The following is a 16,919-nucleotide window of genomic DNA, read 5'->3' on the forward strand; positions in this document are numbered from 1 at the left end:
AATGGTCGCTGCATTTTATAGCGTCTCCATGAACCTTTAGGTTTTCTTAAACGACGACGACGAGATGCGTTGTCTTGAAAAAGAAGAAAATACAATGATGGGCTGTGTAATACAATTGTCTTATTATTATGCAATATTTGATTTAGCTGAATCTTTTTTTTCTGTTTAAGTTATTCATAATCTTCAAACAAATTGTCAAAACAAAGTTGAAAGTGATATATCGGTTTTTTAAAACACTTGTATTGAAGAATAACTTCTTGTATCAAAGGTAGTTAGCATAACTAAAAATTAAATATAATAAATGGTTTTAAAACAGATAAATGCTCTTTCAGTTAAATCTACACTAACATTTTAAACGTTTTCTATCCTAAGGGAGTAAAATAAAAAGGGTTCTCTTATCTTAGGGCCAATGAGGCCACCAGTAGTATACCGCTGTTTAAAAATCATAAATCTATCGATAGAAAACAAATCTTGTTTACAAACTAAAATCAATAATTGGAATTGACAAACACACTATCTACTTTGTTACCACAAACAAGGTTTTTCCTTAATATTAACATCGTGTTTTCAAGCGTGTATTCGCGAATTTCTTTTTGATAAATGGTAGGTCAAATGTATGTGCACTTCTATGTGAACATAATAACAGAGTAGTTGAAGTTCATTTATAACACAGGGTTAAGTAATAGTTTATTTGCCATCTATTCGAATATAAAAAAAGATTGTCAATGCAATTTTTTTTTAAATTAGGTTTACTAGCATTAACATCGTCAGCATATGATATTTGATTAGAGGCTCCCGATATCATGGATAGCCTTGTTAAAGAATAGTTTGATTTTATTGTATTCCTTTATTTCAATCAGTTATTTTTGCTTTTCTGTAAATGATTGATTTTGTCATGATCATATAAACAAGTTGTATTTGCTGTATTTGCTCCATTTTTGAGAATACTGCTATGTACCCTATGGTCTATGCTTAGCAACAACAACTTGGTATCCAGGCAAACATTTAGATAAACATGAATATCATTTGGCCAGTAGTATCGGAGGAGAGCACGGTTTTTAAGTTTATGACTACAGACGAACGACAGATGACGAGGGCTTCTTTTGAATTGTTCACCGTGTGAGTAAAAATAATAATCCTTTCACTAAACCTGTACGTTAGAAGTATAAACAATATACACTAAGTGTGTATAATTCTTGTGAACACTTCACTTTATCTCTTATTACTACCAAAAAAGAAGGTTCAACCAGCGTTTGAATTGCAATCTGCAAATTTGATATCAATGACTATATCACTTTTGTTTTTGAAATTTTGACCCATACTTGATTAACTAAAAACCACTTTGACATGTTTGACACAATAAACGACTGCAGTATAGATTTGTAAATTTATTCCACAGCGGGCAATTGCTTTTACATTGAAAGTTACAAGTAAGTACGCTGAGCAAAAATCAGTTTTTGGCTTAAACACTAGACTATACGCATGTCGATGTTAACGCGTGTTACTACTTATTCCTTTTATTGTAGCCATTCAAAATGACAAAACATGGAACTACATATATATCATCTCATTCGTCTGATTCGAACAGTATATTAAATGGTCGAAACGAAATACTTACCTATATCTAATAATTTGACGCAAGTCAAAATCCAAGCAAGATTTAACTATTTCTCCGAGTTTCTTCTTACCTTTACTCATCTGAATGCAATTGATTTTGTATAAGAATAAGACAAATAAAGGGTCCTGAGATTTCAAAGACATTTTTGTTTCATATAATCTCTGTTGCTTTCATATTCTATACAGTATGTACAGTATGTATCTGTTAAGCAGGAACTGCAAACATAATTTTCAAAAGTGTGAACATCAAATAGTTGAATTTTTATTCAAAGCAAAACACACCATTGTTTTGATCTTGGTATTGAAATTTGAAATTAATTGTAACTCTCATGAAATTACGGAAAAATTGTCTTATTCTTATCTACACTAGCTACTAACTATAGTAATAGTGAAAATGATATAATCTGTTTAAACATGTAAAAAAATGTCAAATCAAATATAATTAATTGTAAATGTCCATAAAATTTTAATAATATGGAAATTAACAATCTTCTCAGTTATTTTAGGTTCTGGCCACTACTCAAATGATATAGGTTTATTCAAAAATTTAATCTCAGAATTAAATAATTTTCACTCAATCGTTAATTGCTAAAAAAAAAACATTGTTCATCTCTTTTATCACAACTCTCTACAATAAAATGAACTTAATAGAAAAATCTTTTGATTTGGATCAATTTATTCTCGTGTCATTCAAGTAATTACGATACTACACAATACGGCGGTCGTCAGATCAAGGTAAGTTAAATCTGCAGTTCTTACTTTTTAGCCGAAATAATATCAAATTCGAATGAAATATTGTGCTGAATAACAGATTTTTTTTTTTTTATACAAGAAGAACTTTGAATCAAAATCAAACTATGTTACTCTTAAAATCTTACTATGTTGAATATTAATTTTGAAATAAAATGTTCTTGTATGCGAATTTAAAATTTCATTTTCTTGTTTTTCAATTTTGTAATCAAAAAATTAATATGAATTTTAAACAGTAATTTTTTTGGTAAATCCATAGCCACATATTAAAGTTTATGTTTTATCGTGAAAATTACCAATTTTATTTTTAAAAAAGGTAAACAAAATAAGAGTATTTCAAAATTGCCAATTTACAAATAATGCACAAAAAAAAGATTTTAGAAAAACAGCTACGAAGGTAAGCATACTGTATTTAAAAAGTTAAAACAGATGTTAAAAAATATGTTTAAAACAATCACGTTCTTTTATCTAATTGTTATAGAAAAACGGAATCAAACGAAGACAAAGGTCAAAAGTAAAATCAACTTTTGTGTCGTGTCCCCGAGTATGTACTCCTATGTTATTTATAATATCAAATATTTAAAAAAAACATAATTTTACTCATATCATTGGTAGAGGTATATTACAGAGAGGAACAATAAAGTATTATGATTAGGTTTTAACAGTTAACAAAAACACCTTCAAATCTTCCACCACAGGGGAACTTACCCTGATGAAATATTTTGCCATAGCCAAGTTTCTGGGAAAAGTTTTCTAACTTTTGTCACAGGTTTGAGATTGCTTGGGGCAGGTCGTCCCAATTCGGACATTTCTGGTGCCATATTAGCCATAGGCATCGCTCCTCCTTGGAGCATAGCTTCGAGCATAGTTCCTCCTCTTCGCAACATTATAGGACGGACTGATATATATATATTTAAAAGTATAACAATGTGGATAATAATTTTTTTTTTAAATCTGAAAAATCCTACAACGGATGCAAGTTTACAAAAGGCAAACAATCGTTACTAATACAAATATTGAATAAGAAAACCAATATCCAGAATAAAACTAGTAGAATCCTATTTTTACTAGTATAACTTCATTTACCGCACGATCGATTGAACTGTTGCTTGATCAAGTCACGTGGGGTACCACAAACCTAGCTATAATAGCTTACACTGTTGGTAGCCACAACATTATATGTACAACTTCATGTATTTTGTTAGTGGATTTTGATGTCAACAAAGTTTTGATGTTATTTGAAATTTAGAAGAAAAAAAACAAACATATATACATAACTTGTATATTCTGCAAGTTCATCTACTAAATTATGTTAATTATTAAACCATTTGATGCAAGTTTTCAAATAATGAGGTGAGAAAGAAAATTGCATGCAAGTGATGAAGAAAGAGTATTGTGTGCAAGTAAAAAAGGACACAGTTGTGCAAGTGAAAAAGGAAAATTGTATGCAGGATGATAAACCAATGCCTGAATAAAAAAATGTTCTAAGATGTTTTTTGATTTATTTGCAGAAACTTATACATAATTTTTAGATTTATATACGTCTCTTATTTGTCAGAGTTGCTTAAAAAAACAAGTATACAGTAGTGTTTCTGTTACAGCAGGAAAAATATAGTATATAATTTCGTGTATACAAGATAGTTATCAATGAGTAAAACATAATAACACATAAGCTAAAAGTCTTGTTTGATATAAATATTGAAAATTACGACTGAACAATACACGGTAAACTACACTTTAAAGGGAGGATAAGAACTACACAAATTGATCCATAAGATATATGAATGTGCTCATTAAAAATTAGTCTGCGATGGTAAAAAGTAAAAAGTTTGTGTTTTCCATCTTAAGAAAGTAAATTATCCGTGATTTCTTAGTCAAAGAGTGTTATAACAAAAATACGCCTTGAGCAGGTTCTAAGAATATGCTATCTAATCTTCTGGACTCTTTCCCATTAAGTTTCAACGTTTTAACAGATTGAGGAAATATATTATAATTAGTAATATCTAACAGTGTATAGCACTAAAAATGAAAGCGGATGGAGATAGCGAAATAATAAGTTAAAGTTATACTGACAATCCAATGGCAAAATTAAAAAAACAAGATTAACAGATGAACAGTAAAATTACACTCTACAAAAACAACTTTAAAACAAGAATGTGTCCTCAGTACACGAATGCCCCACTCTCACTATCATTTTCTATGTTCATTGGGCCGTGACATTGGAGTAAAATCTCTAATTTGGCATTAACATTAGAAAGATCATATCATAGGAAACAAGTGTACCAAGTTTGAAGTCGATTGGACTTCAACTTCATCAAAAACTACCTTGACCAAAAATTTAAACCTGAAGCGGGACAGACGGATGAAAAGACGGTCGGACAGACGGACGGACGGACGGACGAACGGACGCACAGACTAGAAAACATAATGCCCCTCTACTATCGTAGGTGGGGCATGAAAAAGACTGACAAATATGAACCCGTTAAAAACCGGCGCCATCTGATTCTAATCAACATGTGCCACAGTTCGTGTTGCTATCATAATTTACTTACGACTGAGTGTTACCTCTATTCATTTTTATATTTAAATCCTCAAAAATATTCTTTTTTTTTTTATTCTAGACCTCGTAATTTTACTGATATCATTTCGTACAGATTATAAAGATAAGTCATCAATCCAGACTTTTCTAAAGAACAAAACAAAACATATTAAAATATGATACTAACAACCACTGACAACTTTCCAGATTGGGTATGTAAGAAACTTGTGGTTGAGTAGAATTACGGCTTAGCGTTCGAACCATGTAGAGTTCGAATCGAGTTTTGTTAATTTCTACACATACATCATTTGAATAAAACCTTCAAGCAAGACCAAAATTCATCTCATTGATACCAAATCATGATCACTGATCAGAATTCGAAAAGGGATTGTACAGACAGTACAAATTATTCAACACCTCCCAATATATTTTCTTGTAAAAGGTCATTTAAAATCAATAATTGGAATTGACAAACATACTATCAATTTAGTTACCGCTACTAAGGTTATTCCTAAATATTAACATCGTGTCTTGAAGGGTGTATTTGAGAATTTCTTTTTATAAATGGTAGGTGAAATGTATATGCAATATATTAATAACACAGCGTTGAGTAGTAGTTTACTTTTTGAATATAAAAAAAATGGTCGATGCACTTTTTTTTTTAATTAAGTTTACTAGTATTTAAAATGGTCAGCAAAATATATTTGATTAGAGGCTCTCGAGAGCATGGATAGCCTTGTTAAAGAATAGTTTGATATTTATTGTATTCCTTTATTTCAATCATTTTTTTGGCATTTTTGTAAATAAAATTGAGAATGGAAATGGGGAATGTGTCAAAGAGACAACAACACGACCAAATAAAAAAACATAACAGCAGAAGGTCACCAACAGGTCTTCAATGTAGCGAGAAATTCCCGCACCCGGAGGCGTCCTTCAGCTGGCCCCTAAACATATATCTTGTAAATGATTGATTTGGACCTATCCAAGCAAACATTGAGATACAAATGAATATCATTTGGCCAGTAGTATCGGAGGAGAGCACGGATTTTAAGTTTATGACAACAGACGAACGACAGATGACGAGTCTTCCTTTGGATTTTTCACCTGGTGAGTAAAAAAATATCCTTGCTCTTAACCTGTACGTCAGAAGTATACACAATATACACATTAGAGTGCATACATCTTGTGAACTTTTCTCTATATCTCTTATTTGCACCAAAAAAGAAAGTTAAACCAGCGTTTTAATTGCCATCTGCATATTTGATATCAATGACTATATCATAACGTATTAGCACTATTACGTATCACTTTTTTGTTTTGAAATTGTGACCCATATTAGATTAAATAATGCTTTTGACATGCTTGACATAAAATATGACTGCATTATAGATTTTAAAATTTATTCCACAGCGGGCACGTGCTTTTACATTGGAAAATACAAGTTAGTACGCTGCAAAAAAATGATTGTATGCTTTAAAACTAGACTAGACGCATGTCAATGTTGACACGTTTTACTACTAACTCCTGTCATTGCAACCACCAAAAAGGACAAAATATGGAAATATTTATATTATTGTTTTTTAATCTTATTCGTCCGAGTCGAACAATAAATTAAGGTTGTACAATTATTGGAGACCATGTATTTAATTTCAACCGACAGCATCAAATGGTGGAAATGAAATACTTACCTATATCTTACAGTTTGACTCAAGTCATAATCCAAGCAAATTAAACTATTTCTCAAAATTCCTACTTACCTTTTACTCATCTCAATGCAATTGATTTTGTATAAGAATAAGACAAATAAGGGGTCTGGGGATTTCAAAGACATGTTTGTTTCATATAATTTCTGTTGCGTTCATTTTCATAAATATATGTTAAGAACGAACTCCAAACTTAATTAACAACAGTGCGAATATAAAATAGTTGAACTTTTATTTAAAGCAAAACACACTATTGTTTTGATCTGGGTATTGAAATTGGAAACTGATTGTAACTCTCACGAAATTACGGAAAAATTGTCTTATTCTTAGCTACACTAGCTACTAACTATAGAAATAGTGAAACTGATAAAATCTGTTTAAACATGTAAAAAAAGTAAAGCTATGTAAGCAAATATAATTAATATCTACTCAATTATTTTAAGTTCTGAGCACTACTAAAGTGAATTAGGTGTATTCTAAAGAATTAGGTTCAGAATTAAATCGTTTTCACACAATCGCTAAATAAACATTGTTCATCTTTTTCATCAAAACTCTCTACAATGAAGTGACTTAGTAAAAAAATCTATCTTTTAATTTGGATCCATTTATTCTCGTGTCATTCAATTAATGACGACGATTCATGATACAGTGGTCGTCAGCTCGATGGAAGTTTACTCTGCAATACTCAACATTGCCGAAATAATTACAGATTCGTATTAAATATTCTGAAGAATATGATATCTTGTTTTTTTCATAAAAGACGAATTTTAAAAATAAAATCAAACTATGTTACTTTAAGAATCTTACTACCTTAAATGTTATTTTTTTAATTTAATATTCTTGTATGTGAATGTTGTAGTCAAAACGAAGCCAACAGTCAATAGTAAAACCAACTAGTGTGTCGTGTTTTGGAGAATGTACTGTTAGGTTATTTTAGATTTCAAATAAAAACAAACAAATAACTTTTATCAAATCATTGGTAGAGATTTAGAACAGAGATGAACAATACCGTATCATGGTTAGGTTTGGACAGTTAACAAATACACCTTCAAATCTTCCACCACAGGGGAACTTACCCTGATGAGATATTTTGCCAAAGCCATGTTTCTGGGAAAAGTTTTCTAACTTTTGTCACAGGTTTGAGATTGTTAGGGGAAGGTCGTCCCATTTCGGACATTTCAGGTGCCATTTTAGCCATAGCCATCATAGGCATAGCTTGCAGCATAGGTCCACCTCTTCGTAACATTACAGGACGGACTAATATGTATATAAAAGTATTTCAATAAATTTGAATAAAATCATACAATTCCTGCATCAGTTGAAAGATTACAAAAGGCATACAATCTTTACCAATACAAATATTAGATGAGAACACTTATGTCCCAATACAAACCAAGTGAATTCAATGTTTACTAGAATAACCACCGTACGATCGATAAGAGTGTTGATTGAACAAGTCATTTGGAGTTTCACGATCCAAGTATATCAGATCGTTGGTACCGGATATGTAATATGTACTATATTGTTGGTGGATTTTGACGTTATTAAAGTTTCGATGTGATTTGAAAATTGCCAAAAAAAACCAACACATATATGTACTATTTGTTTACATGCTCATCTGCTAATGTTAGATATTACACCGTTTTATCTTAGTTTAAAATAATGTTGCAACTGAGAAGTAAAATTGCATGCAAGTGATGAAGAAGGCGTATTGTGTGCGAGTAAAAAAAGGAAACAGTTGTGCAAGTGAAAAAGGGTAACTATATGCAAGATGATAAACCAATGCCTGAATAAAAAATTGTTCAAAGATGTTTTTAATTTATTTGCAGAAATTAATACATAATTTTGAGATGTATATACGTCTCTTAATTGTCAGAGCTGATTATCCAAAACAATTATGCAGCATGAGTAAAACATAATAAAAAACTTAGCTCAAAGTCATGCTTGAAATAAATATTAAAAATCACGACTGAACTATACACGGCAAATTACACTTTAAAGAGATGATAGGAACTAAACAAATTGAACTATAAGGAATGTAAATGTGATCATTGCAAATTGATCTGAGAGGGTAAAAAAGAAAGTTTTGGTAATCATCCCACTTAAAATAGTAAATTATTGGTGATTCCATAGTCAAAGAGTATTATAACAAAAATGTGCCTTAAGGAGGTTCTATAGACTCTTCCCAATTTTGTTTCAACATTCTTACAGATCGAGCTAATATACTATCATCAGTGATGTCTAATAGTGTATAGCACTAAAAATGACAGCAGCTGGAGATAGCGAGAGTATAGGTTGAAGATATACTGACATTCTCATGGCAAAATTAGAAAACAAGACTAACAGATGAACAGAAAAATAACACTCTACAACAACAACGTAAAAAAAAATCAATACAATATTTTCTGAAGATCAAAATAAAACAAATTAAAATATGATATATTACAACCACTGACAAATTGCCACCATGGGTACGTAAGAAACATTGTGGCGGAGTTAAACTACGTCATAACTTTGGACCATGTATATCTCGAATCGATTTTTGTTAAGTTTACATGTACAACATTTAAAAAATAGCTTCAAGCAAGACTCCATTTTAAATGATTGATACCAAATCATGATCATTGATCAGAATTTGAAAAGTGATTGTACAGGCACTACAAAATGGTCAACACCTCCCATTTTATTTTCTTGCAAAAAGGTCATCTAAACTGTTATATCTATTCTCTTCTTTTCCATACTTGATGGAATATAAAACTTGAAAACATTTGAATGGAAATTGGTTTTTTTTTTTGCTAAAAGCAGCATGAGGATGATGAAACGTCTTACTGAGTTTTGTGTTTATGAGAGCAATCTTATTCAAGAAAACATAATGTTTCTAATTTTTAGTCGGTTGATACTTTTTCTGGCATGTTTATGTTTCTATTTTGATCAACTAGTTTTTTTTTAATCTTAGGTCTTTGCCGCTTAAAATTCAATAGTGACGAAAAATGTTCATTCTTTTGTCTTCTATTTCCTATTTTGAAATCCCGATTTAAGGGATCCATATCTTATAACATTACACATAAATGACATGTAGTATTCTAGATCTATGGCAACGAAAGGCTACGATTGTATGACTATCGAGTAAAAATCTTATCATCGTGCAATACGATGTTTCTCTACCATCGACATTTATTTTTCTAATATGTAACTGTCTCGTGTGTTTGAGAAAAAAATATTGTATCACAGTGTCAGTTTAAATACATTTAACTAGTATGTACTTTTTCTATATAGGTATGAAAATACTTACAAGGTTCTTGATAATTATACAACAAAGCATCAGTTAGGACAGTCATTCCATTATTCTAAAAATTATATTTAATAATTAAAAAAAACAAATATAAATAAATGAGTTTAAACAAATAGACCCTTATTTTAAAGATAATATTAAAAGGTCACGTTTAAAAGATAACTTCAATAATTTGTAACGATGTGGAACGATCTTCCCTTCCGATGGAAAAATGTATGTATTAAATGGTGTATGTTGTAAAGTTTTAAGGTGTGTGGTGCCCGTGAAATAATGTATGGTGCATGAATAATGATATAAAGAATCAAAATTAAGAATCTGTTACCTGTTTAAATACTGCATTCTAAGATAAAATATGAAGCACTTTTAATAAATAACCCCTTGAAATAACAATTATCATGTGTATATGAAAATGATAAAGAAAATTTTCTGAATATAAAGTAGCAATAATGTAGAAAAAAATAACTATGATTAGAAATAAAATGTAAATTTCCAGTGATTTTGTTGCTATAGTTCTGTAGGATAAACCTCTTACTGATTTTTCTTCTTCCTAAAACCTGTTCAATTGTAACAATTTCTGCTCGTTAACAACAGAAAACATCACAACTATATTTAAGACCAAACCAACCAAATTTTATTGGGTACAAATCTTGTTTGATTCAAATGAGAGAAAGGGGGAGAAACATATTTGGTATCAATAGGAAGTTTACACCACTCATGGAATTTATTGTCAGGGCTTCCAAAACATTTGGATACATTTGTAGTAAATATACTTATTAAAATTGCATTCATGTTGGCTTACGAGACCCCTCATAGGGGTGTCTACGTAATCACATATTCACATATTTTGTGCCAATATGATCACATAACAAATAACTATATTTTAAACGAGATAATCATATAATCATAAAATATTTGGTCTAGTAATCAAATGACCACCATGAAAACGACCAGGTAATCACATAATCAAAACACTCATATAGGGGATTACTTACGTCAAACACGTCTGAAGCATCTCTGCCTGTGCTTGGCCAATACCACATTCTAGCGTAATATGGATAATATCCTCCTCCTGCGTTATCATATGACTGCAGTTCCTTTGTTATCTAAGACAAATATAGATTTTATTTAAAAAAGGGTGTTCGTCTTTAATCAATCTGAGTATGGGTTTAAACAGGTTGGTGATCTGATTGTTTTATGTTTACATGGTGCATATCTCTTTCGATGCTAAATTTCAGATATATTTTAATAATTTTAAGTTCATGCAGAACACAATCATTCATATTTAAAAATATATAACAAAAAAGATATATATACATAAAGATATATTTAAAACACTTGTATCCAACCTCTTATGAAGTTAAATACAAACAAAATGTGTAAAACATCAATAAGTTGTTGCGATCTTTGTTTATCATTACAGAAGAAATCATTAGTACCTGATCTTCGCTGATGTCATTTCCTGTTTTCAAGAGAAGAACACTTTTATCCACAGCAAGTACATTAATTTGAGACTTGGGATCAGCTTGTAGGTCTACTAACATATTGGAACCGGGTAAAACTTCATCTTTCATGAATTTCAGTGATACCTGAAACATTATGGACAATACAATACAATAGTTTTTTTTTAAATTAATCAAAGTGCCATCACCTTTTATTAATTTCAGTGATACCTGAAACATTATATACAATACAATACAATAGTTTTTTTATTAATCAAAGCGCCATCAAGAAAGCAGCAGATTAGAGTTGAATAAAATTTACAAAACGAAAGATACATTACTAATATTAGAATAAGAAGATGACGAATCATCGCCAACGAGAAAACTCTCCACAAGAGACCAAATGACACAGAAATCTACAAATACAAGTCATTGTGTTTCCATATGTTTAGTTTAATTACATAATGTGTGTATGCATTAGCAGTCGACAAGCTACCTTATGCAATCAATTTATACTTTGAATCTAGAATGAGACTCATATGGTATTTGTCATCTGCTTTAAGTGTTTGTAAATCATTTCAAGGAAATTGTGCACGAATGTACGAACATTTGCATTATAGAAACAAAACCAGCAACATATGTTCCCATCACAAATTACTAACACAGTTTTATTTGGTACGTTTTTTTTCTCGCATTTTTTCATATAGTTGTTAGATTAATCTACGTTTGACTTCGTCACTTTTTATTAACCCAATCCGTTATGAATTTACCAAGTTTGAGTTTGGTTTTTGTGTTATGCCTTTTTTTAATTGTCTGGTATGTATACAATAAAATTGATCTTTTATACCACCTATGTCGTAGTATTCGGCAAAACGAATGCTTTTTGATTATCCTACATTGAGACGTTTCATTATTTGTGCTCTCTATTAGCAACTAGCTGCTACTGAAAGCGTCTTTATAATGAAAGAACATTGAGATAAATTTTGATTAGATGGACAAACTGAGAACGCCATGAGAATACGTCCCAGTATATTGTCGATGGAACTTTGAAGGTAGATTATGTCTGAAAGGAATTTTCGAAAAAAAACCAGTCCTAAGAAGAAATTTCCTTCACCTATCCTCAACATTATATATCTAGTCATAAGTGTTAACAAAAAGGACATGAACAATAAATTTAAATAGACCATCTTATAAAAAATATTGTACCCGAAATTATAAATCTTACCTTATTTTTGAATATACCGTCAACACTAAATGTCACCCCATCAGTAACGATTTCACCATCAGGTCTGACGTAGTTGATAATCAGACGAGCTTTAGGAGCCATCTCAGGAGTAATAAGTATTTTAAACTCTGTTTGTTTGAGACCTCCCATTGGTATTTCCCCTGTCTTAACTATGTTTCCTTTGGAGATCATCTGAAAATAAAAGGTTTATTCAAGTGTAATATACCACGAAATAATAATGTGTCACATTCTGTTGCATTCGAAAAAAAGGGTCGAAAAATTAGTCCCTTGAATTAAAAAGCTTCAGGAAATTAAACCTACATTTCATTGCAGTAAAAAATGACTGAGTCAAAGACATATATCTTTGGTGTTTTAAAGCACTCATATTTATTTATTGGTGTTTCAAAAAAACTGTTTTAAAATACGTAAGGTAACATGGTTACTATAGATTGTAAACAGAAACGAATGGGATGGATATTAAAATGCTTTATTTCCAGTGATGGTTATTTTCTTATATGCAATGAAGTATCAAGTGAAAGTTTGTCTAAAGTACTAGTCAGGACAGGATACAACATTACTCATGCCAAATATTTCTTTTATTACAACTAGAAGAAATACTGCACATTTTTTTTTTCAAAAGTGCACATTGAACAAAGACAAATATGGTAAACACATTATGGTAATATACCAACTACAGTTAAGTTACAAGTTAACAGTTCGTTTTTACTACAAAATGATTCACACTTATTTGTTTTACGTCTTTTTTCAAATCATTTGAAATCATATTAATCAAACGAAAATCATATCATACATGTTAGAAGAAAAATTAGTGTCCATCTTCCGGATGTCCTTAAAGTTCAGTCGTGTTACCACTTCAGTTGTCTTTGTGTAAATAAGATAAATAAAGTACCTGATAAAAGACTTTTTCTGGTGCTTCTGTAGCCTTAACATCAATTGAAATTGTCTGTCCAGCCTGAAATAATATTAAATTTATAAAGAGTTGCATACAATAAAAGCTCACTAAAATGCATTTTATTATAATGTGCTAATTGAGTGAACATAATTACAAAAGAAATGTGAAATCATTGAAATAGATTATTGATACCATCACACCATACAATGCAAATTTTATATGGTTACCAAAGAGACAACTAAAGTCGATGGATATATCATCGAGCACTTATAACAATTTAACATATTTAGATCGCTCTCATATTTAATTTTGAAAAAAATCATCATTTTATCAATGAAACATTAATAAGACCTCGATCTCAGATTTGTAATGGATGGACCCCAAGTTAAAAAATGGGTTAAATATAAGTAAATCTAAACCAATCACGTTCCTATAATGCATCACTAGTTCTGAAATGGTTCATTTTGTTGGTACTTACCATGGGTTTTTCATTCAGAAGACGAACTTGGATAAAACTTTTGCTGGGCGATTTGAATGGCTGTAAATACTTGTATGCCGACTCTTTCATGTATCTTGCCTTTAGAAAATAAAAATCAAGTGAAAGAATAATTATAATGCATTAAATACTAGTAGCTGATTTTGTGTAAGGAAAACATGTCATATAAAGATAATTAATACAATGTTCGATGACTGTCGATTTAAAAGAGGGACAATGCATTTCTTAAAGTGTTAACAAATTTTAAGAAATGCATTGTAAAGTTATGTAACAGAATGAAATGTAATAATATGTTATGTGATGCTTTGTGATGGTATGCATTGTTATTTTCTTATGCATAATAATGTAATATGATAATTATATCGGGTAACATGACCGTCAAAAGTCTTCGAAGGTCATTTTGATTGAAATTTGGTAATGTCTAGACCACAAAAAACGAATTGCTGATGCATACATATCATAGAGTTTGTTTATTGTTAAAGTCATATGAAACCAGTGATTGGTGAAAAAATAATGTTTATCCAATTCTTGAACCAATGAATGTATATATCATAAATTTAGAACTCTGTGCACGATTTTGTCATTTTTTACGCAAATATATCGTATAATCGTCAATTTGTTTTCTTTCTGCCTGTTATGATTTAACAAATATGGCTGATCATTAAATGCCGGGTTTTAAAGCCGAAGTTTACCGATTGCCACCTTAAAGTAAACACATAACAAAAAGCATGGGTATTGAGCATGTGTTTAACATGTACAATCAGATAATTGTTTATTTCAATGACAGATCCATGCGTATTGCGATAACCTGATTTTTACGAAAAGGGTTACGACCAGGTCACTATGTATACGGAAAATATGTCGGCGAATTGCTTCCTGAAAGCAAGCTGTTAGAAAGAGGCAAACTTCTTCTAAATGTTGACAAATTAAAGAATTATCCTCAGAAAAAAATATATGTATATAAGTTGTATAATGAAAACTATCCATTTAGTAATAAAAAAACATATACGTGTTTTTTTTAACTTGAGGTTTCTTATGACTTTAATTACTTATTTTAGACATTTTATAATGTTAATCTACGTTTAGTATGTTACTAATCTAATATAAGAATTTGAGTCAAAACGGTGAACATAAATTTCAGCTTACGCCCCTTAAATAATTTATATATACCTCAATATCAAAGGAAACAGCATCATTTGGTACATCGATATCAAACTTCACAAGACCGTCTGGATTAATGTCTAAATACATGACTGGTATTGGAACTCTTTCTGTTGGAGGGACAAGAGGTCCACGCCATGGATCATAAATTTCCGGTTCAATCAGAGCTTCAACAACCGCGGTCAGGTTTCCTTCCTCTGGTAGGGGTGCTGCTGTCGTTGTCGTTGTTGTTGTTGTGGTAGTAGTTATAACCTCTACATTGTAGAACATTTCGACCTTGACTCTGCTACTTGGATTAACAACTGGTTTATCATCTGGTTGTGTTACTTTCAGCTGAAAAATCAATTAAGAGTTTAACAGAGAACATGCAAATTGTGTCTTTCTGTTTCTTCTATACATCGCGTTGTATAAGTATGTTGGTTCTAGTCATTAATCTTAATGAACTAATTGTCTTTGTTCATTTGGAAAACAACAACCAATAAACCTTTAAACTTTAATAAAAAAAATCCAATTTCTTTGGCAAACTAGCTGCTTGTTTGTTTTTTTTCGTGTTTTTTTTTCGTGCAACAGTTTTTCCTTGAAAAAATAACAACTGCAAGAAAGAACAAACATAAACATCTAGTAAATACTTCACAAACACAATCGGCCGCATGGTTAGTATTATAATTTTATAAATTAATTTCTTGTTTTTAGATTTAATGATTTTTAGAACATATGAACATATTAAGATGTATATGTAAGAAAAGACAACACCAATATCTTTATTTGAATGGTTGATTACAAATGAATTTAACAAAATAATGAAAACGGTATGCTTACAAGTGCTGTGTATATTAGCCCTGGTTTATAGTTAGCTGGTAAAGACTCTACAAAATCAATCTTGGCAGGGTTGTCATAAAATTTAATTTCAGCTGAATCTTTCATCTTTAATCCTGTTACACCTTCTGTCACATTGGCTTCTATCACAAAATCAGTGTAAGCAAGGTTTTGCTGTAATCTTTTTAACTGCCCCAAGGAGAAAGTGAATTTGGATTCGCCATCAATCTGAATATAGAGTAAAAAACAAGAATTCATAAACAAAAGTTGTTAAATTTCATTGATAGTTCAAATATGATGCATATCATTAATCAAAAGTATTATTTATCTTACATAAAACAATATTTTTTTTCAATGCTGAATATAGATATAGGAAGATGTGGTGTGAGTGCCAATGAGACAACTCTCCATCCAATTGATAGTTGAATATACATTTTACATGAGAAAACAAATAATGTTTTAATAAACTTTTAGGTTATTTCCTGTTCTTTGTTTTCTCAAATTGAAGACATGGTATCTATATGTTATGTGCGTGATACCAATAGAACAATATCATATTAAGTGATATCCGATATGATTAAATCCCAATTGGTACCAATCTGACTTTTATTCTTTGTAACGTTAATTTGTGACGAAACTCGCCTTTCGTATGTTAGATTAAAATAAAAACATAGTGTAAGGTCTTATCATCTCACAGCGATGGTACATCTTTTTCTAGATTAAATCATGTTATGCATAGCTATAATCTGCTCTTTGTTCAGGTTGTTGCCTGCCTCTTTGATATATTCTTCATTTACATTATCATTTTTTTTAAGCAAACATGTTCCTTTAAATCATAATTAGATGGTACACAAGACATAAGTTGCGCCCGAATGAATACAATAATTGAGAAGACAAAGGCAGGTTTTTTTACTAACACAAATTCGCTTTTTTCATATTGTCATCATAGATTACAAAAGCCTCGTTTT

At 30.5% G+C, this 16,919-nt stretch overlaps 1 protein-coding gene across 6 annotated transcripts in view; it reads right to left on the reverse strand.

The window, feature by feature from the left end:
* The window catches only part of LOC134696310 (CD109 antigen-like), a 53,855-nt gene that overhangs the window by 24,543 nt on the left and 12,393 nt on the right, over positions 1-16,919 (reverse strand). For 4 of the 6 annotated variants that reach the window (XM_063558029.1, XM_063558028.1, XM_063558034.1 and 1 more), the window contains exons 10-17: positions 15,955-16,179; positions 15,145-15,468; positions 13,957-14,055; positions 13,476-13,538; positions 12,566-12,757; positions 11,338-11,487; positions 10,894-11,004; positions 9,902-9,956 (exon numbers count right to left, since the gene is read on the reverse strand). In XM_063558029.1, coding sequence (XP_063414099.1) covers positions 9,902-9,956; positions 10,894-11,004; positions 11,338-11,487; positions 12,566-12,757; positions 13,476-13,538; positions 13,957-14,055; positions 15,145-15,468; positions 15,955-16,179 — 1,219 coding nt within the window. Of the gene's footprint in view, positions 1-3,075; positions 3,266-7,685; positions 7,867-9,901; positions 9,957-10,893; positions 11,005-11,337; positions 11,488-12,565; positions 12,758-13,475; positions 13,539-13,956; positions 14,056-15,144; positions 15,469-15,954; positions 16,180-16,919 lie in introns of all 6 variants that reach the window. The other 2 variants (XM_063558031.1, XM_063558033.1) reach the window with 2 other exon arrangements.

This window comes from Mytilus trossulus, chromosome 14 (genome assembly GCF_036588685.1).
Source record: "Mytilus trossulus isolate FHL-02 chromosome 14, PNRI_Mtr1.1.1.hap1, whole genome shotgun sequence".
Classification (NCBI taxonomy): Eukaryota; Metazoa; Mollusca; class Bivalvia; order Mytilida; family Mytilidae; genus Mytilus; species Mytilus trossulus.